This window comes from Lipophrys pholis, assembly GCF_963383615.2.
Source record: "Lipophrys pholis genome assembly, chromosome: 13".
Lineage (NCBI taxonomy): Eukaryota > Metazoa > Chordata > Actinopteri > Blenniiformes > Blenniidae > Lipophrys > Lipophrys pholis.
The window spans coordinates 7216721-7239899 of record NC_137632.1 but is presented as its reverse complement, the minus strand read 5'-3'; the positions used below and the strand labels follow the sequence as shown (position 1 = coordinate 7239899).

The window sequence follows — 23179 nt, the reverse complement described above, 5'->3', positions numbered from 1 at the left end:
CCTGGCAGACAACCATACTCTCACAGCCATACAGGCACTTTAAGTAACTTTAAATGTTTTTCAACTGTAATGCATGCTCACAATCTTTGTCTGTTCATGATACTAATCACACATAGATAATCCTTCCACCCATCTTCAATATACTTTATCAAATCCAGGTTGGTGGGGGTGTTAGTTGGAGCCAGCTGGAGCTGATGCCAGCCGATTGTGAGTAAAGTCAGGTTAATGAGGAACTCAATCACCAACTCACTTTTTTTCCTGAAGTAATCTTCAAAATGCATTTCTGATTGCAGTCACTACTTTTGTATCACCTCAAGGTGTGATATGAATCATGATTAAAATGTGCAATTTAAACACATGTAATAGGTTAATTAGTTGATGGGCATTTTAATCATGAAGACTTTCATGGTATAAACTTTAAACACTCATTTTGCCTCTCTCCATTGTTTTCTCACCCCAACTGGTGCAGACAGATGGCCGCCCACCTCTGAGTCTTGTTTTGTTTGAGGTTTCTTCCTGTTAAAGGAAATGTTTCCTCCCCGCTGTCACCAAGCGCTTGCTCAAAGGAACATAGTTCTGCTTCTCTTCATAAAATTGTAAACTCATTTCACTTTATTATGTAAAAAACCCAAGATGATTTATGTCGAGAGACGGGAAACTACACAGATAGATCTTAATTACCAGATTTTGATCTGTATACTGTGTGTACATGTTGATTTGAGCGCACATCTGTCCTGGTTTGCCTTTAAGAGTATGTTCTTGAATCGTGTTTGTGTTTTTTGTGTGAGATCCTCAATGGCATTTTTGCAGTAAATGTTTTGTGTAAATATTACATTTCCATATTACCAGACAATTTGAGGTTGTGCCTAACTCCACTGCCGTCTCGTGCAAGGCCTACACATGCAAAAAAAATTGTATTACAAGCTGACGTTCTTCAAGGATTTATGATGAGACTATACAAATGGGCACAGGGGTGTTTGTAATTGGGTGTCTATCCGTACTGTAATGGTCTCTGGGCATCTGTTTGGGTGAGATGGATGATGATGGATGACTACTCTCCCAGATCCCAAAGATGTCATGAGTTTAACAGGGGCGGTTGTGAGGGAGGGCTCCTCACCAGCTGTACATCCTAAAAGCAACACTGTGGGGACGTAAACAGACCAAAGACTGCGGGTGTGACATGACACACCGTTAATTAGATCGCTGTCCCCAGCGTGTCAGACTTGTCAAAGTTGGTATGGAGAAAGTCGTGGCACTGGCAGCGTGCGGTCATCAACTGAGCTGTATTTATTGCCTGTTTTTGTTATCTTTCAAATGAATGAAGCACGACCTGGAATTGACCATGAGAGAACAAACAGGAGAAGGAGACGGAGCGATCAGTGGATGTGGAGGAAGAGATTGTTGCATGGGAGGGGATGGAGAGGAAGGACAAGAGGAGGAGACGGAACAGAGATGCTTGGTTTTATTGCGTTTTCACTCATTCACATCCGCTCTTTCACAATTGTGACGCTAACATTACCGGTATATTTCAATACATGCGTGTAAGTATGAGACAAATGTTTGTGCCCCCAGATGGAATGCACATTTTGTTCTGGAAAATTCAGTTTGATCAAATGCGTTATGGAGTGATTGTATTATGGCTTCCCACCAAGGATTTCATTATTTACGAATTAAACTAAAAGCCTGTCCTCCATTTACGTGATTTAATGGACCAAGGACTTATTTGGGGATTTAGCAGAGGGGAAGAAAGGTGAGGAAGGCAGACCGAGGAGAGAAGAAAAGAGCGTCCCCCTTGGAGAATCCCAATACAGTCTGTTCTTATCTTTTCAATGTCACTTTCAGTCTTTTGTTGAAGTCACTTGAGGAACTGCGCCCCTTTGATCTTCCAGCACTATGCTATCATACACAATAACACACAGGCACATATTAATGCACAACATTACGTTTCATAAACATGTTGGTTTCTGTCAGTGTTTTTTTATTTCAAATATTATATTATTTCATCAGATTTTAAACACAAGTGGCAGTTCTTTTTTAACTTATTTTGTTCTCAAAAATCATCATTCTAATGTCTTCTTAAATACTTTGGAGTTCAGTGTCATTGTATGTATGGTAGGGACATTAAATATGTATAATCTTCAAATCATTGCATTCATTTCATAAATTGTTCTTCTCTTAAAATGTATATTTTAACAGATGCTTCTGATATTGCTTCAAATAGATTAATGTGAAACATTTGCTAAAATATATATTTTAGCAGCAACCTATAAAAATATAAATGATTCATTTAGCAGATGTACATGAAGTAATGTCAGAAGCAGTTCCCGACTGAGCATGTTGCAATTATAGGATATGGACCTTAACAACCAGGCTTTCAGAATTACCTAACAACTCAACACCTAAGCCCAAGGCCACACAGTTGATTGCAGTATAGTTTAGAATATTAAGATAAGGGTATTATGGCACCTGCACTTGTTTTGGAGACTGAGCGGGAGCTATTAGAGGTTTATAGCCTGTGTTGCTTTACAGCAGCTTTACTGCATGGCTCATTACCCAACTAATGTGAGAAGAGGGTGACCCGGCTAACTCGCTCCCAGCGTTCCTTCCCCTTTGGTAATAGAGCTGCACTGACCCTTTGGCCTGGGAAAGACTGGGAAGGAATGTAAAGTCCAGCTGGGATAGACTGCATCACAGGAACCACACACGTTTTTGAAGTTTCTACCTTAAGAATTGATCATGGATAAAATACTCCAGGGTGCAGAAATCCATAACGAAACAGGCTTTCTTTTTTCTACCGCTTTCTTTAAGAACATTTTTCTTTAATGTTGTAAAAAGATTTCATCGTTCAATACTAAGATCAGCTGTATAATCACACCTACACACATTCTCACACAGACACAGCTGCTGTCTGTTGGTGTTGGGGAATGGCAGGATCGAAGGCTGTATGGTAACATGCACATGACTCCATGTACATGTTCCAATATACATATGGCGGATGTGCGTGGGTTGTGTTTTTATAGGTGGCTGTTACCCAGGTCCTCATTGTTCTACTCGGTTTCATTCATACTCAGCAGCTCCTCGGCTGTGCAATCAGACCTTCGGAGGCACAATAGGAATGAGTGGCTGTATGTACCCATTTATGAACAGGTTGTTGCATATCTCTCATGTCTATTTCACTGAAATTACACATCAGATGGCCGTTTGCTAGTTCATTGTGAATTGCTAAAAACCAGCAGAGATTTAAATCCAGCTATTTTGTAGAAAAGTGTCTGCAGCTGTACTGGACCAACTGTACCTTTGTCTGCTACATTTCGAGAATGTAATTCAAGGTGCGGATAGATTCATAGTTTTAATTTAGAATTTGGAGATAGCTCGTGCACATTATCCTGCACGATATATAGAAGTATTACTCTTAGTTTTTCTCAGTGAAATTGTGTTCACCCTCCAACCCAAATGGTTTTCAGTTCATACTGTATAAGCCCCTCCTGCCCCTTGACTGTGGCCAAAGTGCCCCTGGTTGCTCTTATCCTCTACCTGCTTTCTCCCTGAGCTGTGGCTAAGACGGAATTCATTCTCATGCTAATGGTCACTATTAGCCATTTTCCTCACAGCCATTGTCAGTAAAGCTGTGAAAAGCATGGATGGAAAGTTCCCTTGCTCAGCAGAGCCTGAAATTGGCTTGAATGGAGCGGGAAGCGGTGGTGGGTCACCTGAGCAGGTCTCAAGGCAAAACACATTAGTCCTGGCCCCGTTGTTACAGCGCCGTACAGTATATCTCATCAGTGACAGGTAATGTAGTAGTTTTGATTTATCAACTACTCACTGTGACACCAAGAGAAACAGTGCAAGAAACACACACACACACACACACACACACACACACACACACACACACACACACACACACACACACACACACACACACACACACACACACACACACACACACACACAGCAGTGCGCCAAGGTTTTGAGGATTAAGCGAATAATCTTTGGTTTTTAATCATAATTGATAAAAACATGACAAAGATTTCTTCAACTTATAAGTAGCTTTTAATGAAATGTCTGATTGAGTATTCAATGTCCTTCTTGCTCTGTTTTGATTTCCACTTTTGGCCTTTAATCTTCGACAGGCCACCTAGTTTTGTAGTGTTTAAGGTTATTGCCTCGCAGTTAGAATACCACAGGCTCAAGTCCAGTTACAGTTTGCATGTTCTCCCTGTGTATGCTTGGGTTTTCTCCGTCCACTCTGAAAAGATGCATTTATATGTAAATTTGTGACTCCATATTATATTGTGATTGTTTGTTATTGTTGGTCATAGTTGGCGGAGATCGACTTCAGCCTCAATATGACACTGAATTGTACATTTAATTGTAAGATTGATGGACGGATAATTGACCCTTCGATTCAAATTGCTCTTCTGTGTCCATCAGTATACCAATTTTGTGGTAGCTGGAGAAGAACTACTTATAGTAGGTTTTTAAAACTGTCTTTATTTTAAGCTTATTGTGTTTTTGATTGGAGCAGGTAAGAGAACTATTTTAATGACTAAAACCAGAGACCAAACAGTTAAGATTGTGGAGCCCACATCACTACTGATTTATGACTGAATGTCAGTTTACAACATCAAATGTTAGGTATGGTCAAATCAAATATATCCTTTTGAATTATACTAGAAAAGTACAAAGAAAGTCACATTTACCTGCGTATTATGTGAAATTGCAAATAGTGTACTTTATACCAGGAGATATTCACACGTACTCATAAAAAACAATAACAAGTGTTCTGTACCTCAGAGCTAGTTTGTCCACGTGTGCTTTATTGATCCCATGTATTGACTGAACTGAGGGCCCACTGTTTTAGCAAATATGGTTAATTGTGATCTATAGCACGTTGCTGGGGCGCCACCCGACCAGGTGAACCTTTTTGACAACAGTGCTATTAATTGCGGAAACTGCATTTTTCAGCTGACAAGCTCTCAAATATACGTGCCTCTGAATATCAACATCTCGACAATATTTGGTACAGTAAACTCCAGGTTGTCATCCCAAGTGTAATTTAAATTTAAATTCAGTGCATCACTCAGACGTAAAGTCAAGTATATTGGTTTGTTTTTCAGATTTTTGTACTTAACTTGATTATTCTTGTTCTAACTTCTCTCATTTCAACACAATTATCTGTAGGTTGTCCACCTCAGATTGTTAAAACGGCCTTATTCCTTTGTTGAAAACTATGATTTAGAGTAAAATTGAAAGAATCTCTGCAGCTGATGGTGACAGTCATGGTTTCTGAAGCTGCAGAAGATGACGGGTATCTTGGAGAACACTACAATAGCATTTACTCGGAACATCTCACACATTTCTTCCTGATGCTCCTTTTTCCTCTTTGTATCAAATGGAGGGCAAAGAGAAATTGTGTGTAATTAAAGGGACAGACACAGTGGACAGGATGTGAAGCGGCAACTGAAATTATAAGCATTGGGCTGTAAAATAGAAGGGAAGAGCAGATGGACACAGACAGCAACAGACTACTTATTGTACAGTGCATAGAGACTTTTGCTGTGCTGTGATAGTGCTGCAGATAAGGGTGCAGAGTCGTAGTTAAACTGCACATCTCGCTGAGTTGGCCCAATTGATTAGGACCTTTGGGAGCTGTAGGGTCCATATTAATTCTGCATTGTGTGAGCGTGTGTTCGTGTGCATGCTTGTCTTTGAATTTATGTGTGTGTGTGTGTTTTGCCTCAGCATCCAAATACACAGGTACAATATGAGATGACTGCAGCACTTTCTACAAGTTGCACTTTAAGAACTGCAGCACTGGAAAGAGCACACATCTCTGTGATATATACAGCTTCAGAGGATACAGTGTACCGTATACTGCTGTATGATATTTTGAAATCCTGAAATCCATTCGTCTCTCCAAATCATCACTTCGGCTTTGTATAATTTTCTTCCTTCACATTTCCATCTGTTGACTTATCTCTTTTACCTATTTCAGTCTCTGTTTCTCCCACTTTCAACCCTGATGTCTATCTTGGGATTGACAATATAGACAGAAAGCCTAGGCAAGCAAATGCTGGTGCATAATTCCGTCTTCGCAGTATGCCACTCACCACTCACCCACTCGGAGTAAAAAAGAAACTCCCACATTTTAGTCTGCTCAAAGAAAATATGTGGATAGACAGATTTCCATTCCCTCTCTTGTCAGGTCTCTCCTTCCTCTCTCTGGCTCTTATCCCTCAAAAAGCGAGAGGCTTCTCCAGTCATTTGGCCGCTCGCAGTCAGACAAGTGCAGACAGAAATACCAATACACACAAACAGAGGGGAGGGACATTTTTATCGGCAGACAGACAGACAAATGTCGTGACTGACAGAGAAACATTCACGGAGCCCAGTCAATATATTTCACAGCGGTTACCCTCTCTGAATGATAAGCTGCCACTCATCGTTGCTCCAAATGCAGTTCACTCGCAGGCCTAATCTGCAATGCATCGGGGGTTATCTCCAGACAGAAAATACCAGCAAGAGAATTTCAATCAGCCTCCCCCATGTGTAATTAAATGGAAATAATTGGTTTCATTCCCTTTTGTCATCTTTTTATTTTGCCAGCCTTTTGCCTCATTGCCTGAGCCCGGCGCACATGCACATTGTTCCGTCGCTACCTTTTATTTTACCCATTAACCACTCCAAAGTAATCTTTCTTTTTCTTTTGTTGCCTTCTCCTTTCTTTTATGAAAAGTAAGTGGGATCTCATCCTAAATGTGGTTGTCCATACTGTGTGTGTTGTCTGTGCTGTAGCTAGGTGTGCTGCTGCCACCATCAGGCAGAAACAGGAAACTATACTCTTAATGACAAGCTACATTCTCCACATTTCACTTTTTTTCTAGTTATTTCAGACTTATTCACATGCTCTTTCCTCAATAATACAAATTGTATCTTGCGGCTCCCACAATCCAGCTCCTACCCAAAGTCATATTAACTGTATTTTTCCCTTCCCTGTGTGTTGTTATTCCAATATCTCCTCTCTCTTTCACCGCCATCATCGTCAAGGCTGACTTTCCCCTTGTGCTGTAATCCTGTCGTGCAATTTTTCTTCCGCGTCTGAACTGGCTTTCTCCCTCTCCCCTCATTAGCTCAAGCAAAGTGAAGCCAATGCTGACACCAAAGAAAAGCTCCCTCTACGACTTAGAATCTTTGAAAAGTTCCCCAACAGGCCTCAGATGGTGAAGATCTCGAAGCTGCCGTCTGACTTCACGGTGCCCAGGATCAGGTATGTAGAAGCAAGAATACACTTTAATTTTGTGATGTATCTATGGATGTTTGTGATTGAATTTTCTTTTTAAATTAACACAGGGCAAAGTATTCTGTGACCTAAGCAATGGTTGCTAAGTTTTTTTATGGAATGCTATATCGAGCAGTCAACATGTAAAAGTACTAGTTTTCCAGCATCTTATATGACAATGTCGACAAATCCAATTTTTAAAAGCATATGAACATTTATTTAGCCGACTAAACCAGGGCTCTATGCTGGAGAAGTGAGTGTCATTGTCAATCACAGCAAGACTATTGCCGGTTTGATCCGGTGTGAAATCTGCTCATTTTTCCATTGCATGCTTTTGTTTTCAACCCCCACATCAAAACAAAACATGCTTGTTATCTGGGTTTGATGTCTCTAAATGGATCACAGATGTGATGGACAGTCTGTGGACAGATTGTGTCTGTGCACACTGTAGTCTGATTTGTCCAGGTCGGACACATCTCAAAGCAATTGAATCAGGTCCACTGGACTTGGTAATATGTCTTGGAAGCATATGACAAAGTCCAGTTGACCTGATTCAAGTACTTTGAGATGTGATGAACTGACGATCTGCTGAGGATTTACCCCAATTCATCACTTGTCAGCTGGAATTCCCTCCCTTTCTTGCGGCCCCAAGTAGGACAAAGTGGTGTAAAGTATGAATAAGATGCGTTATAACCAATAATGATTTCCCCCAAAATATTTCCTATAATCTGGAGTTTTTAGCTGGAGAGCTACATTATGTCTAGCAGAACAAAACCTCACAATCCATTTTATCAGTTAGTTGCTGATTTGTTCCCAGCTGGGTCTGAAAACCCCCCTCAGCAACCCATCTGCCAGGCTGTGCCAGATAGAGCTTCTGCTGGCACATATTGCAACAGGGTTTGAATGTTGTTATAATACGTTTGGTGTCATTTCTGCTACTTTTGCCGGTGATATTCTACCTGGGAAATTACATCATTTAACTTAATTTATCTTTGCGTGTGTGCTGGTTGTTGCGTACCAAAGGGAGAGCTTCATGAAGCAGTTCATTGATCGTCAGCAGCAGGACACCAGCTGTTTGTTCCGCCGTCTCCCCTCTGCTTCATCCTCCTCCTGCGACCACTCCAAGCGCTCCGCCATCGAAGACAACAAGTATATCGACCAAAAGGTACTTTCCAAGTCTGTTTTCTTACTCACTTACTATTTCTCCTTCGCACGCTCACAAATACGCAGAAACAATGTGCGCCTCTGTCGCACACTGCAATTACCAATCCACCGGCTAATGGACTCTTACTATTCGCTGTCTCAGCTCCGCAGGTCAATATTTAGCATCCGAGCTCGTAACCTCCTGGAAAAAGAAACTACAATCAATAAAATTCTCCGGTAAGACACATCTACACCTCACCAGGATGTGTGGCTGCAGTAATTTACAGTATATAATGAAGTGATTGATGTACAGAGCGGCCACTCTGATTTCACCTCATCTAACACACACGTCAGAATTATTACAAATGTTCATGAAGCAATTTTTTTGTGTCGCACCTCTATTGCAGAAGTAACTGTGGTCTTCTTTTTTTTTTTTTTTTTTTTTTTTGAGAACTTGTGATTTTGGAGTCTTAACATCACCAAACTTTGTATTTTTAAAACTAATAGTGTGTGACTATTATTTGCTTTCTTTCAAATGTGCACACACGCAGGCACACACACCCACACTTCAGACTCATTGTCGAAATGGGGTAAATGGATAATTTGCTGTTCAGCATGGCAGACCTGGCACTAAGTGCAGATTAGCTTGCCGGCACCATGTCCAACCTGCCCTCCTCCTCCTCCTCCCTCGTTCTGTCAGACGGAAAGATAGACGGCGCATCAGTAGTCATATCACGTTCTGTCTGGCCTGACATCATCCACACCAGCGCACAATTAAGCTCGCATTCCAACATGGGCACACATGCATGCAGTTCAGTGTACGCTGGTATTAGCTCCCGGCTATTTCCTGTAAACAAATAATCAGTCAGTCTCAGTCTAAATGATTAAAGTACACACACTGCTGGTGTCAGCAATGTTATTTATTTAAAAAAAAAATTGTGTCAGCAATGTTAGCCTTGTTGTGGAACATGACTCTTATCTGATAAGGAACAGGGATGCCCAGCTAGACACACACACACACACACACACACACACACACACACACACACACACACACACACACACACACACACACACACACATGTAAGCACACAACATATAGTATATGACATAAAAATATTACTAAATATAGTATACCTAAAACCTGTTTGTCCCAAACTCTGTCTGACCGTATTAATTTTTGTTCCCATAGGCTAGATAATTCAACATACAACAACTGTCACTTTGTAACAGAACAAACACACACACACACGCACGCACACACACACACACACACACACACACACACACACACACACACACACACACACACACACACACACACACACACACACACACACACACACACACACACACACACACACACACACACTATCTGACTTAGCGGCTGATTGGAGTTACATTAATGACATTACTAACTTGTTTTGCTACTCTTCTGGGTCAAACAAATGGCTTTCTTACAAGGAACATGGACCTCATCCAGCTGGGTTGCGATTGCCAACTCACATCACACTGTGACAGTGTTTAATTGTGCCACGGTATTGATCAAGAACAAACACGTTTCTGTTTGTGTTTCCCAGGGCTTGTACCAGACAGCGCATGCTAAGCGGATCCTTTGAAGGCCAACCAGCGAAAGAACGCTCCATACTCAGTGTCCAGCATCACATACGGCAAGAACGCAGGTCTGACGCACACATGCACTGATATACATGGGCATAAACAAGTTATTCACATAGCTGTGTGCTAATCTATGTGATTCATGTTAAATGTGAAGGCCCTTTTTTTCCTCTCGTTGTGACTTCAGATCTCTGCGACATGGCTCCACGAGCCAGAGAATCAGCAGAGGGAAGTCGCTGGAGACTCTCACCCAGGACGTTAGTAAAAAGTCACAAAATGACAAACGTCGCATGCTGCATGCTGTTTTCAGAATAGCCAGCATAAAACAACTTTCTTGAAACACCTTTCCTGATAATATAAGAAAAAGATCAAAAGAAACCTCGCGGAACTTTTTTCTTATGACTTTGTGTCTTTATTCAGCATTCCAGCACAGTACGCTATCGGAACGCTCAGCGAGAGGACAGCGAGATCAAGATGATCCAAGAAAAGAAAGAACAAGCAGAAATGAAAAGGTATTCATGGATATAGTGAAATCATCTATTATTTACTGCTCAGCTAACAGTTTTCTTCTGTTTCATTCAGTATTGGAGCGCTACACGGTCATATGTGTGTGCTTCATCTCTGTGCAGAAAAGTCCAGGAGGAAGAACTGAGGGAGAACCATCCTTACTTCGATAAGCCTCTTTTCATTGTGGGTCGCGAACACCGTTTCAGGAATTTCTGCAGGATGATTGTTCGAGCTCGCTTTAATGCGTAAGATTCTTGTAATGGCTGTGGCTCTTTTGGTATACATATTAGTCCATACACAAACCTGGGTCCCTACACAACACAAACTATACATACCTGTTGTTACAAGACAGTAATAAAATCATACTCTTGCTCTGCATCAGTCACATTTTTGTATTTCTTTGTGTGTTTTGTAAAAACCTAGTTTAGTAAGGTCAAGCATGCTTGATGGGGATATAAAACTGCTACTGTCAAAACAGAAGCAAAGCATCTGCATTGCATTCATCATGTATACTCATTTTGATGGTCATATTTTTTTATTGACTCTGTTTTGGGTAAATCAGGTCCACATGTGTTCACCAGGCTGTACGATGTCCAGGCCTGGTTCAACGTTTTTCTTTTTAATCTTTGATTAAGTGTTAACTTGCAGGACCACAGTTGTGTCTTTTATTCTTTTGGTCAAAAATATTGAGTGTTTATTTTGTTTGAATTAAAATCCAGATCCAAAACCGACCCAATCACAGGAGCAGTGAAGAACACCAAATACCACCAGCTGTAGTGAGTGTGATGAATTATTGATTTCTTTTCTCACCATCGATCTGTTCATTCTACTTAAGCAGAATACTCATTAAGTCTGTAACTCATTATCTGCCTGTTGAGCTTCCCCAGACTGTGGTAAGGAATGAAAATGTGTGAAGCGAATAGCTGTAAAATATGTTTTACTCATTATGCAACCCGATAGTAATTCAGCTGAGCAGAGAGACTTGACTATTAAAGTGAGAGGCAGTCCTTTGTATCAGATACTGTATTGCGGAGGGATTTTAAAATTGCATCTTGCTGTCGGACAGATCGGGCTTTTCACACATAGACGCTCAGATTTATTCACTCTCACTTTCTGCTACCTCTCCACACACATCCTCTCTCTCTCTCTTTGTCTCTCGGATTCTCCTTATCCCAGAGTACTCTGCTGGTTTGCAAATAAAATAGCTTCCTTGACCTACTTACCGCATATCACTGTATAAATTCACATTAAACATCCCCTGTGTGCTGTGTCTGTAATTATGTGTGCGTGTCCTTGCAGTGATCTCCTGGGTCTAGTCACCTATCTGGACTGGGTTATGATTGTGGTGACCATCTGTTCGTGCATCTCCATGATGTTTGAATCACCCTTCACCAGGGTCATGCAAGTTCCCTCTCTTCAGGTATTAAAACCAGATGGTTACATCAATGAAAGGCCCCACGCTTGCGTGCACAGATGTTACTGAAACCACGATGTCTGTTTCAGATTGGGGAGTATGTTTTTGTGATCTTCATGAGCATTGAGCTCAATTTGAAGATCATGGCCGACGGTCTCTTCTTCACCCCAACAGCTGTGATCAGAGACTTTGGAGGAGTTATGGACATCTTCATCTATCTCGTGAGAAAGGATTGTTTTTCAAAATCACATTACAATATATATATATATATATCAATTCTGACAATATACAGTGAGTTATAATAATAATAGATAATATAGGAATGACGTTATCTGTCATACGATAATGAACAAACAAAAACCTTCGGGTGTACATGCTGCATCAACATTTACAAACACTAAAAATCTATTAAGTGGTTCGTATTAACTGTGTTTTGTCAAAAATCATTAGTATTATTACCAGAGCTATGTTGGGCTTTTCAGGAGGGGGAAAAAGCCTTCAGAAACCTCAAATTTGAATATCTTTAGATCTCAGTAAAAGATGCCTCAAAGTACAAGACTTCACATAATACAAACTTCAAATGAAATAATATCATCAGCTCGGGGGATTTCTGTCTCAGAATAAGGCTTTTTTTGGCTGCACTGTGTGTAATCACTGACTACCAGGAATCTTAATTACTTTTTCATTGCGTCATGCTTTTTAGGTTTACCAAAGTGACTTCAAATATCCATAATTTGCATCTTGAGAATGTAAAAGTACAATGAAAAGAAAAGACAACACAAAAAGATTTTGTTCAGAACTGAAGATTGATCCATCTTCTGCACTGTTGTATCTATTATGGTTGACTATGAGCGAAGCCATGTTGGACTCTGGACAGATCGCCAGTCCATCGAAGGGGAAACACACGGGGACAAACTATCACACTCATATGTCTAATGATCTGGATGTTTCAGTGCTCTCTGTTGTGTTGTGTCCACTGTAGGTGAGTCTCATCTTTCTGTGCTGGCTGCCTCCTGACGTCCCTCCTGAGTCTGGGGCTCAGCTGCTGATGATGCTGCGCTGCCTGCGACCGCTCAGGATCTTCAAGCTGGTTCCCCAGATGAGGAAGGTGGTGCGGGAGGTCCTCAAAGGATTCAAGGAGATTTTCCTGGTGAGATGTCATGCACAGTTTTTCACTTTTCGTACTAGATTCAAGACATCAAGCCATTTACCCATTTGCAGATAATTAAATTAAATAATAAGCTTTTTTTAATGGGGAAAAAAAAAGTTAATTCACAAAATGTATTTTACCATCATCAGTATGTAGCAGTGCCTGATTCTTTTGAACGGATTTTTCCCATCAGAGGTCTTGTCCTTCCACAGCTGAATGACATCCTTAGTTTGCGCAGTAATCTCTGAGTCTCAGATTATGTTCTTCTGTCTGCCTTAAACTCTTGATTGATTTTCCTGCAGGTTTCCATTCTGCTCCTGACACTAATGCTGGTGTTTGCAAGCTTTGGAGTTCAACTGTTTGCCGGAAAGCTTGCCAAGTGCAACGACCCCCATATCCTTAAACGGGTACAGCAAGAAACATAATCTCCTCACTAAACCACCCGTGCTCATTCTGCAGCTCCCTGCTGAGACCCACGGCCCGACGGAGTAAAAAGGGGGTTTCCCCAGCCAAATCAATAATCCACTACTTTCTTTCATCCTACTTTATAAACTGCTGTCCTTGTACTTATTGCCGTGTTTGCAGTGCTTGTATAGACACAGCTTACATCAGTATTTACAGATAGTTTGTCATTATTACTGTTTTTGTCTTTTTTTTCAATAGTATTCTGGTTGTTGATGCAAGGCAAGTTCATTTCTATAGCACCGTTCAGACACAGTGCTTTAAGTGAAAAAAGTGAATAAAGGAAATGCATTAAAATAAAATGAGAAAAAGAAAGTAAATAAAGTAAAAGCCTTTTATTAAAGGTAAATAAATATGTAAAATCTGTTGTTTAATGGAAAGCCTGAGCAAATAATTAAATTGATAATAATATTAATAATAATAATAATTTTAAGGCTTTATTTAAAAGTGTGTGTGTGTCAGTACTCAGGTGTTCAAAAAGTTAGAATAACATTATATATTTTTTTTTTATTGTAACTACAACAAAAAAAAAGAATTAAAAAAGAAAAGTTCAAAGCGACATATTGAGATCTGGCAGTGCCTTGTTTATGTCTGTAATATAATTTTACGATAACTTTTTGATCATCTTTTAAGACTTTAAAGGTTATTCATATTTAACATCATATTCATATTTACTGTCACTTTGTTGCGCTGCATTGTACTCATGAACCACGTGTGTGTTGCAGGATGAATGTCACGGCATTTTCCGAATAAATGTTAGTGTTTCCAAAAATCTCAACTTGAAATTAAAGCCTGGAGAGAAGAAACCAGGATTCTGGGTTCCAAGAGTCTGGTGAGACTTTTATTTTAACGGAATTTCTGCTTAATGTAGAATTTATTGATGTGATAGTAACTCATTTTGCCTGCATTTTTTAGGGCCAACCCTCGAAATTTTAACTTCGACAACGTGGGAAACGCCATGTTGGCTCTGTTTGAGGTGCTTTCCCTGAAAGGCTGGGTGGAGGTTCGAGATGTCATTATTCACCGTGTTGGACCGGTACAGACCCAGATGTTACCTTCTACTTCTGCTTTCTCCTATATTATGTAAACAGAAACGTGTCACTCGGCTGAGTTTCTCTGTGTCTGCAGATTCACGGCATCTACATCCATGTCTTTGTCTTTCTGGGCTGCATGATTGGACTCACTCTGTTTGTGGGAGTTGTCATTGCAAACTTCAACGAGAACAAGGTGAAAACCTTTATATTGAATCTCCAAATGCCTTAAGACTGTTTGTTCTGCCACCAATGTAAATGACATGTGGGGTATTATTGTATAGTATTTACCACAGTACTTAATGCATCATACTTATACCACTTATTATATGGTATCAGTTTTCCTCCCAGATCATGTGCAAAATCACCTCCCTTAGAATGTACCTGTACTATTATCTCCCTTTACTAGGGCACTGCTCTGCTAACCGTAGACCAGAGAAGATGGGAGGACCTGAAGAGTCGGCTGAAAATAGCCCAACCTCTCCACCTCCCCCCTCGCCCAGGTACCATCCACCCCATCTGTCATAACCACTTTATCGAGTTTAGGGTAGCCGGGGGCTGGAGCCTGTCCCAGCCATCACAAGGGTGAAAGGCAGGGAACACCCTGGAGTGCTTACCCGTCTGTTATAGAAAGTATGGCCACATATACTACAATACACATCCGTACAACAAAGAGTTTTGCATCAAACTTTTTTTAGTACCAAGCTCAATATTATCACAATTAATTATGAATATGTGTGTATTGTCATAATTAATTATTAATATTAGTCCTTGTTTTTCACTCAGTACTGATGCCTCATGGGATTCATGATGACACGGAGCAGTCAAAAAAGAAATTAAATATGAAGAGAGATAATGCGGATGCCCCAGACACTATATTACTGTTTGATGGATTTACCAAATTCTTTATACCTCCAGGCTTGGTCTCTCTACACTACTTTTACATTTCTGAACAAAACAGTAAGTATTTTTATACGAGGATAACTTGAATCTTGCACACAAATATTGAATATATCCCAATTGATTACACATCGGCATGGGCAAACTTTACATTGAGCGTTGGTCTGCCCTCTGCGATTAGAGTCATGAGAACAGTTGAAATGCCTCAGAGGCAGTGTGGGAAATTTCTTGTTAGTACAGTTGTGGCTGACATCTAACAGAAAATCAATCCCCTCAGTATTAGTCAGCAGTGTCGCTTAGACCAGCACTATCACCCTCCCTTTGATCCACTTCCAAAGGCCCTCAGCATTGGCCATTTACATTGGTAGATAATCACAGCTTTGAGCTGGCCTTTGCACACATGGCCGCTGTCGAAAAACTCCCTTCGGACCGCTGCAGTCGGCGACGTTTAATTTTCGTGTCAATTTAATATATGGACCCCAACTCTCAAGTGGACATTAAAGACAGTGTTGGCAACAACAAGAATGAAACATTGCACCCTTTGCCAAATTTGAAGCTAAAGTGCTGACGAATGAAACAAGTTTAAGTGCATGTGAATGAATCAAGCGAGTGTTCAGTTACAGTCTGAAATGATAAATACAATATAAGATCAGCAGATACAGATAGGGTGGCCTTCAGCAGTAGCCAACTACATTAGCTCCCTGTGCCATTGTTTTAAGTAGTACATTGTTTAAGAAGAAATGTATGGAAGAAATGACCCCACTCTTGAAATATCACAGTATTGCCCATGAAGTTTCTCAGACTTATGGGCTTGGTGGCTTAGAGCAGCGGTTCCTAACCAGGCGTGAAGGAACCGTCTTATTTGGGAGCAAGAGATCGCAATGACACTGTGCCTACTCAGAGCTTGTTGAAAATAAATTTGCCCCAAAAACCATGATGAGACAACTTTTTTGTATAATAGTGAGAGTATTTTTGGTGTAATGTTTTGGCCAATCAGAGTCAATATTGGGGTTCACAGACAGTTTTTGAGGGAAGTTGTCGCTGCTTCTGTGAAAAAAAGGTTGAGAACTACCAACTACCAATTTACTATGATGTGGTTAGGGAGCAATCTGGCACAGCTCCAAGGAAAAAGGGTTGAGAGCCACTGGCCTAGAGGTTTGATCATTGGGTCTGTGGCTGGAAGAGTCCCCCAAAATCCTGCTGGGAGTTTTGTCAAGAAGGGAATCCAGAGTAAAATCTCCTGATCACAAACTGCTATGGCCTCCCCGGAAGGGAGGAGCTGAAAAACCATTATATTGTACATGAAGTATGAATTCCATAAATCAGGTTCAGTCATGGAGAAAACGTTTGTTTAGAAGATGCTCGCCTGCTCTACAAAGAGGATAACCTCCAGGATACAATTCCTAAAGGAGCTCTTGTTGACTGAACTTTGGAGAAAATTCATGATTTGAGGCATTACATATCAGATGCTTTACACAGAGATATCAATAGCACTAAGTCGTAGCACTAAGTTATTCAAATGAAAAACTATGATACCACATAGTTCACCTGATCTATTGAAATGTCTACAAGTCTTAGCACTACTTTGTGCTCTAATATGTAATATCTATCTATATCTTCATGTAGGCTAGTCATTATTTCACAGAGTGTGAGACATGTTATTATCAGCGATGGTTATCCACTCCCTTCACCCTGTGGAGACAGACACCAGCTCTGCTCCTGAAATAAAGTGTGAACTGATAATATAAAGAATAGAAAAATACCGTGATATAGACGATTCTGGTCTAAAGCATATAGATTAAAAATTGACTGGAAACTCGAAGCGTAGTAGGACAAGTAGCTTGAAGATTTTTTGGGGAAGTTCACAAGGAGTGGCTCAAGTTAGTGTATGAAGAGTCACCAAAAAAGGTCTATATTTACAAAACGTGCTCCAAGTGTCCCGTACCTAGTTTCACGCAACATTTAAACAAGTGAAACGAGTCGTAAGGAAAAGAACTTGACCTTTATTTACTGGTCCAAAGTCCATGATGGGTTTACAATTGACATCAGCCTTCAAGAGTCTGAAGAAAGAGTGGACGAATTCCAGTCAGCACTGGTTTGAGTCTGAGCCAAATCTTTTTTTTTTGTGTGTGTGTACTGTCTTTTATCAAAGTTAATATCCCCAGCTGGCTACCATGACATTTTAGAGAACCATATGTTTGTTGACAAGCTGTATGAAAGCACTGATTTAACTTCACACCTGTTTACAGTATCAAAACTCCTTAGAGTCGGTTTGATGACTATGGTATTTCTGAGCATCGATGACCGGCCAACTGGCCTGATCTGAACCCTTTCGAGCATTCTGCGGTATGTTTTTACGAGGGAAATAAAGATGCCAAAACCACTGAACAGATGGCTCAAAGCCGCTATCAAAGCAACTGCCATGACACCTCAGCCATGAGGGTTTCATTTATGGAAAAGTGGGCCGGATCAAGTACTGAGTGGATACAATCACATATAAATGCAAGAATTTGACAAAACGTCATAAAATTCTCTGATACATTTTCATTTTTTATCAACTAGAAGCCATAGTTATTGGCAAGAAAATACCCCCCAAAAAACATGAGATATTTCACTTTATGTACATTAAATCTAAAATCTAGGAACATTTTACACAAAAATTGAGCCAATATCCACACTACATACTAAAATAAAGAAAATGTGTGATTGATAGGTTGTTTCTTTGTTATAACAATACTTCTTGGCATTATATACTATACAGTTGAAAAGCCTGTTTGTGTTTTCTTTTTCTTTTTTCTTTTTAAAGAAAAGGTGCCAGATTTGACCGAAACACGCATTTGTGGGATGATTGAAAATGTCAAATCTTGTCCACCGATGACAAACAGCTTTTCCTTGTTGTTGACTCCTACTTGGTGTTGTTTGGTGAAAATTGATGAAGAAACAAGACATATTGGCAATTCAATATATTTAACATGCAGCTAGTCTCGGCAGCGCGTGCGGTGAAATCTCATTCATTTCATTCTTCAACGGCACAAACAGCAGGACCAAACTGATCACACAAGTATTCAGCGAGGTTGTACGCTTTTCTATCTTTTCCATTCTGAAATTCTGGAGGTGCAGTGATAGTCTGAGATAAATCTCCCTCTGCGGTATTGAGCCATGTCCTCACAGAGGATCCAAGTTGATGTCAGACTGTTGAGGTATGAGGCTGCCACTGGTTGCAGAATCAAATCTTGACATATCTCTGTACCTTCTTCCTTCTGCATATTGTTTCCGTCCACGATCCACTAACTCAACTCTGCAGCTCATGTCTCAAATGTATTTTTCATACAAATTTGATACCATTTAAAAGGGGAATGTTAAGACTGATCACTAAACATTCATACTACAATAAAACATTCAATTAAACAGAGATGTTCTTAATTTTTTGGCATATTTAGTTACAAAAATGAAAATATATTATTGTCCCTTAGATTTTGAAGCTTTTTCTTTATGTCTGTCCACAACAAATGATGTCTCTTCTGGAGCCTTTTTAATTTTTCTTCTACAGACTATGATATTCTAGAAATCACTTTTCACCTTCATCATAGACTTTGATTTGCTATTTAAAAATTCTGAGTCATTTCTGCATTATTTGCCCCCCCCCCCCCTTTTTTTTTTTCTTCTTCACATTATTGAATATATAAAATCTGCAGCACTAAAACATCTTGTGCCACTAATAGCTTCAAGTAGTCCATGATTGCCATCTGTTGGACAGGATAGGATACTACCACAGATTCAGGCATCGACTGGACTTCAACCTTCCAGAGTCATTCCAGACGTTCCCTTCTGATCGCTGACTCGATCAAAATCATTTGAAAACTGGTCAAATGATTCATTCCACAGGTTTCACTGGATGTGATCGAATGTGTTTTGACAGAGAACGGCGGTTTCCGGGCAAAGATGTACGACATCACTCAGCACCCCTTCTTCAAGCGGGGGATTGCAGTGCTGGTGTTGGCACAGTCTGTCCTACTGTCTGTCAAGGTAATGCCTCGTATAACAATGCATCCTGCCATTTCCCGAAACATGTTGACTCTTGTAATGCCACTGCACATAAAGTATGTTTTGTCCTCCTTCAGTGGGATGTAGACGATCAAGTAACCTTTCCTCTTGCCACCATGTCTGTAGTCTTCACCTTTATATTTGTGCTGGAGGTAAGCCCGTCTGGTCTCTTTTTACACATCAATCATTTCAATATGTTTTCGTTTGATTGAGGAAAATGTTCTTGTTGCGCAGGTGACGATGAAGCTGATCGCCATGTCCCCAGCGGGTTACTGGCAAAGCCGGCGAAATCGTTATGACCTGTTGGTCACATCGCTGGGCGTCATCTGGATAGTTCTGCACTTTTCCTTATTGGTGAGACACAAACCCTCACATCCAATGATTTTTGTTTTGTATTTTAGAAAATTTAACACAAAAGACTGAATTATTTCCCCCCGCAGAATGCGTATACCTACATGATGGGAACGTGTGTGATTGTCTTCAGGTTCTTCACAATATGTGGAAAACATGTGAGTATATATTGTTGTTCGCCCTGAATTTACTTGATCGTGGAAGCAACATGCTGCGCCTGTAAACACGTGCGTTCAATCTTCGAAGGTGACGCTGAAGATGCTGCTACTGACTGTCGTAGTGAGCATGTACAAGAGTTTCTTCATCATCGTTGGCATGTTCCTGCTCCTGCTTTGTTACGCGTTTGCTGGGGTCGTGCTCTTTGGTACGGTCAAATATGGAGAGAACATAAACAGGTAATCAATGCATTTCCAGATGTTCTGATTTTTCTGCTTTCTGGCAAACAGCGCAGGTCCAATGCTACACATACAGTGAAATATGTATTTGTAGAGTTGTCTCATTGTGTCCATGTCACCCGATCACAGGCACGCCAACTTCTCCACAGCTGGCAAAGCTATCACAGTCCTCTTCCGGATCGTCACAGGGGAAGATTGGAATAAAATCATGCATGACTGCATGGTAAGATGGGTTGCAGGTTGAGTGCACATCCTCATAGACAAAAGAATAGACCATCTACACCCAATCTGTACAAGGACTATATATGTTCACATTACATTTTGTGTCAAAAGGATTCCCTCACTTCAATTTTCTGCTGTCACATCTGTACAACAGTATGACTATATTTGTTGTGTTTTCAGAAAAACAATATCCGTTTCTGTGGGTATTTGTTATTGTTTTTAAATCTTTAGCTTTTTTCCGGACTATAGACTTGCCAGCTTTCATTAGGCTACTTTATGTATTACCAGTAGTAATTCATTATTATTATTTCTTTTATTTTAATTTGTTTAATGAAACATGGCGTCTCACTTGTTGGCTTTTTTGTTGTTGTTTTTTCCAGGTGCAGCCTCCATTTTGCACCCCAGATAAACTTCGCTATTGGGAAACTGACTGTGGGAACAATGCTGGAGCACTCATCTACTTCTGCTCTTTTTATGTGATTATAGCATATATTATGCTCAATCTACTTGTAGGTCAGTATGAGTATGTATGCTTGTTTTTATAGTTGTATATGGTAAAACAGTCTGCGACAAAAAAATAACTAATCTAATAGGTTTTTACATTAAGAAGTAGCATTTGCAACAATCTGTAATAACTCTAGCCAATATGGTAATAATACATAAATATGGCTGCATTTTGTGGACATAAAACATTTTTTTTTGCAGGTTTTGTGCAGTTTGAGCTTCAGAAATAGTTATATTGGATATGATAGTCGTCATATTCATTCATTGAGAATATAATCTCTGCTGCACTCTTGTCAATCATGGTTGTAAAACTTCTTTAACTATACCACTTCACTTTGAAAGTGAGAGAAAGCGGTGCTTTAGATGTCAGGAAGGAAGACTGTAACCAGATGTTTGCTGTTGTAATCTTATCATGGCAGCACTGTGGCTCCCAAAGTAAGGCCTCTAATCCACACCTTCTCGGGTTGCGTCAGGAAGGCCATGTGGCTTAAAATTTGTGCCAAATCAAAATAATTATGTTCATGAGAGCTTTTGAGCATCTGATTGCTTTTCTAGGCATTGACATTAAGTCAGTGTGTAATTATGATACAATGGATTTCACCTATCTCCAGCAGTCCAGCACTTTACATTGTTCATCACACAAATAAGTCACTGTGCAAACTTAAAACCCAAAAAAATATGACGACAGTAAGGGTTGTTTTACTTTTACTAGCTTATGTTGATACTTTAAAAGCTCCCTTTCAGACTCTATGATCATATATTCCATTTGTTGCAGCGTCACCCCAACTATCAAACTCAAAATTAAACCTGAAATAATGCAGAATTCATTAACCTGATGTATGTCTCATTGAAGTCAAAAGCTGCCACATAAGAAGAAGGAAAATGTAAAATGAGGACAAAAGAACAAACAAATAATGAAAAACATTAATTTGATTTTTTATCGCTGCAGCCATCATTGTGGAGAACTTCTCTCTGTTCTACTCCACTGAGGAGGACCAGCTGCTGAGTTATAATGACCTGAGGCACTTCCAAATCATCTGGAACATGGTGGATGACAAACGGGAGGTGAGAAATTAGCAGGAGGAGAGATGATGAGGAGACTATAGGCGGCAATATAGGACGATATAGAGAAGATAAAAGCTGTACAGGAGCTAATGAGAAGGCCTGAAGGGGATCAAATATGGTATTCAGTAATGGAAGTGAAAATAATGAGAACAGTGGGTGCTCATTTAAAAATGTAGACCCCCTCGTATTTACCCATGATGTCATTTGGGTATCGCTTTTTCAAGTCTCTTTGCAGACGTTTCTCATTGTACTGTTCAGAAGAAAAAGCAAGTATAAAAAGAAAAGCTTATCTAAGTTGTGTTATATTCTGAAGTTATAATCTTTGTTGTGTTAGTTAAAATTCACCAAAGGGGAATCAAGTCTCACAGTCCAGAGCTGCAGATAGGAAACAAAACAATCAAATCCTATATAACCTGCACTTCAACAAAGATCTTCCCGTTTTTACTTCCACACTACGTCACAGTTTTTGGGCTCTTTGTGTCCCATCATCATGTCTGACTAACCCTTGTGTAATATGTGGCTGTTTGTCCAGGGAGTGATTCCAACGTCCAGAGTGAAGTTTCTGCTCCGTCTGCTCAGAGGCAGGCTGGAGGTGGACCTGGACAAAGACAAGCTGCTGTTTAAACACATGTGCTACGAGATGGAGCGGCTTCACAGTGGAGGAGATGTGACCTTCCACGACGTGCTCAGGTTCATCGCACCCCACATGGAGCGCACATTTATCTCCTGTACTGCCTTGTGCCGCGGATCATCATAGAGCCTGTGCAGTCCATCACATGACAAACACAGATGTTCACCTTCATTCAGCACTCAGAGAAACTGCACAGGGAGAACATGCAAACTCTGCACAGGAAGGACCCCGTGTGTAACTCAAAACCGGGATTCTCTTGTTGTGAGACAAAAGTGCTAACTACTATACCACCTTGCAGGCATTAATCATAATTAAAAATACATTTTTAAATATGTGACAAGGTTCAGAAAGATAATAATAATGTACTGTGCTAGGAAACGGGCATCATTCAACTTTCAATATTGCACATTTTGTTCATCTATAATCATTTTCCTATTCAAATGTCAGTGAACACATCTCTG

General features: G+C 40.2%; 1 protein-coding gene across 1 annotated transcript in view; it reads left to right on the top strand.

The window, feature by feature from the left end:
- nalcn (sodium leak channel, non-selective) overlaps nucleotides 1–23179 on the top strand; it is a 69270-nt gene that overhangs the window by 43593 nt on the left and 2498 nt on the right. The window contains exons 18-42 of the mRNA XM_080478403.1: nucleotides 7134–7270; nucleotides 8306–8447; nucleotides 8589–8662; nucleotides 10006–10107; nucleotides 10230–10299; nucleotides 10463–10554; nucleotides 10672–10794; nucleotides 11269–11325; nucleotides 11849–11969; nucleotides 12053–12184; nucleotides 12946–13113; nucleotides 13416–13520; nucleotides 14301–14407; nucleotides 14491–14611; nucleotides 14704–14802; nucleotides 15016–15109; nucleotides 19426–19532; nucleotides 19628–19702; nucleotides 19785–19904; nucleotides 19991–20059; nucleotides 20148–20296; nucleotides 20426–20519; nucleotides 20899–21031; nucleotides 21972–22087; nucleotides 22620–22777. Coding sequence (XP_080334529.1) covers nucleotides 7134–7270; nucleotides 8306–8447; nucleotides 8589–8662; nucleotides 10006–10107; nucleotides 10230–10299; nucleotides 10463–10554; nucleotides 10672–10794; nucleotides 11269–11325; nucleotides 11849–11969; nucleotides 12053–12184; nucleotides 12946–13113; nucleotides 13416–13520; nucleotides 14301–14407; nucleotides 14491–14611; nucleotides 14704–14802; nucleotides 15016–15109; nucleotides 19426–19532; nucleotides 19628–19702; nucleotides 19785–19904; nucleotides 19991–20059; nucleotides 20148–20296; nucleotides 20426–20519; nucleotides 20899–21031; nucleotides 21972–22087; nucleotides 22620–22777 — 2765 coding nt within the window. The remainder of the gene's footprint in view (nucleotides 1–7133; nucleotides 7271–8305; nucleotides 8448–8588; nucleotides 8663–10005; nucleotides 10108–10229; nucleotides 10300–10462; nucleotides 10555–10671; nucleotides 10795–11268; nucleotides 11326–11848; nucleotides 11970–12052; nucleotides 12185–12945; nucleotides 13114–13415; nucleotides 13521–14300; nucleotides 14408–14490; nucleotides 14612–14703; nucleotides 14803–15015; nucleotides 15110–19425; nucleotides 19533–19627; nucleotides 19703–19784; nucleotides 19905–19990; nucleotides 20060–20147; nucleotides 20297–20425; nucleotides 20520–20898; nucleotides 21032–21971; nucleotides 22088–22619; nucleotides 22778–23179) is intronic.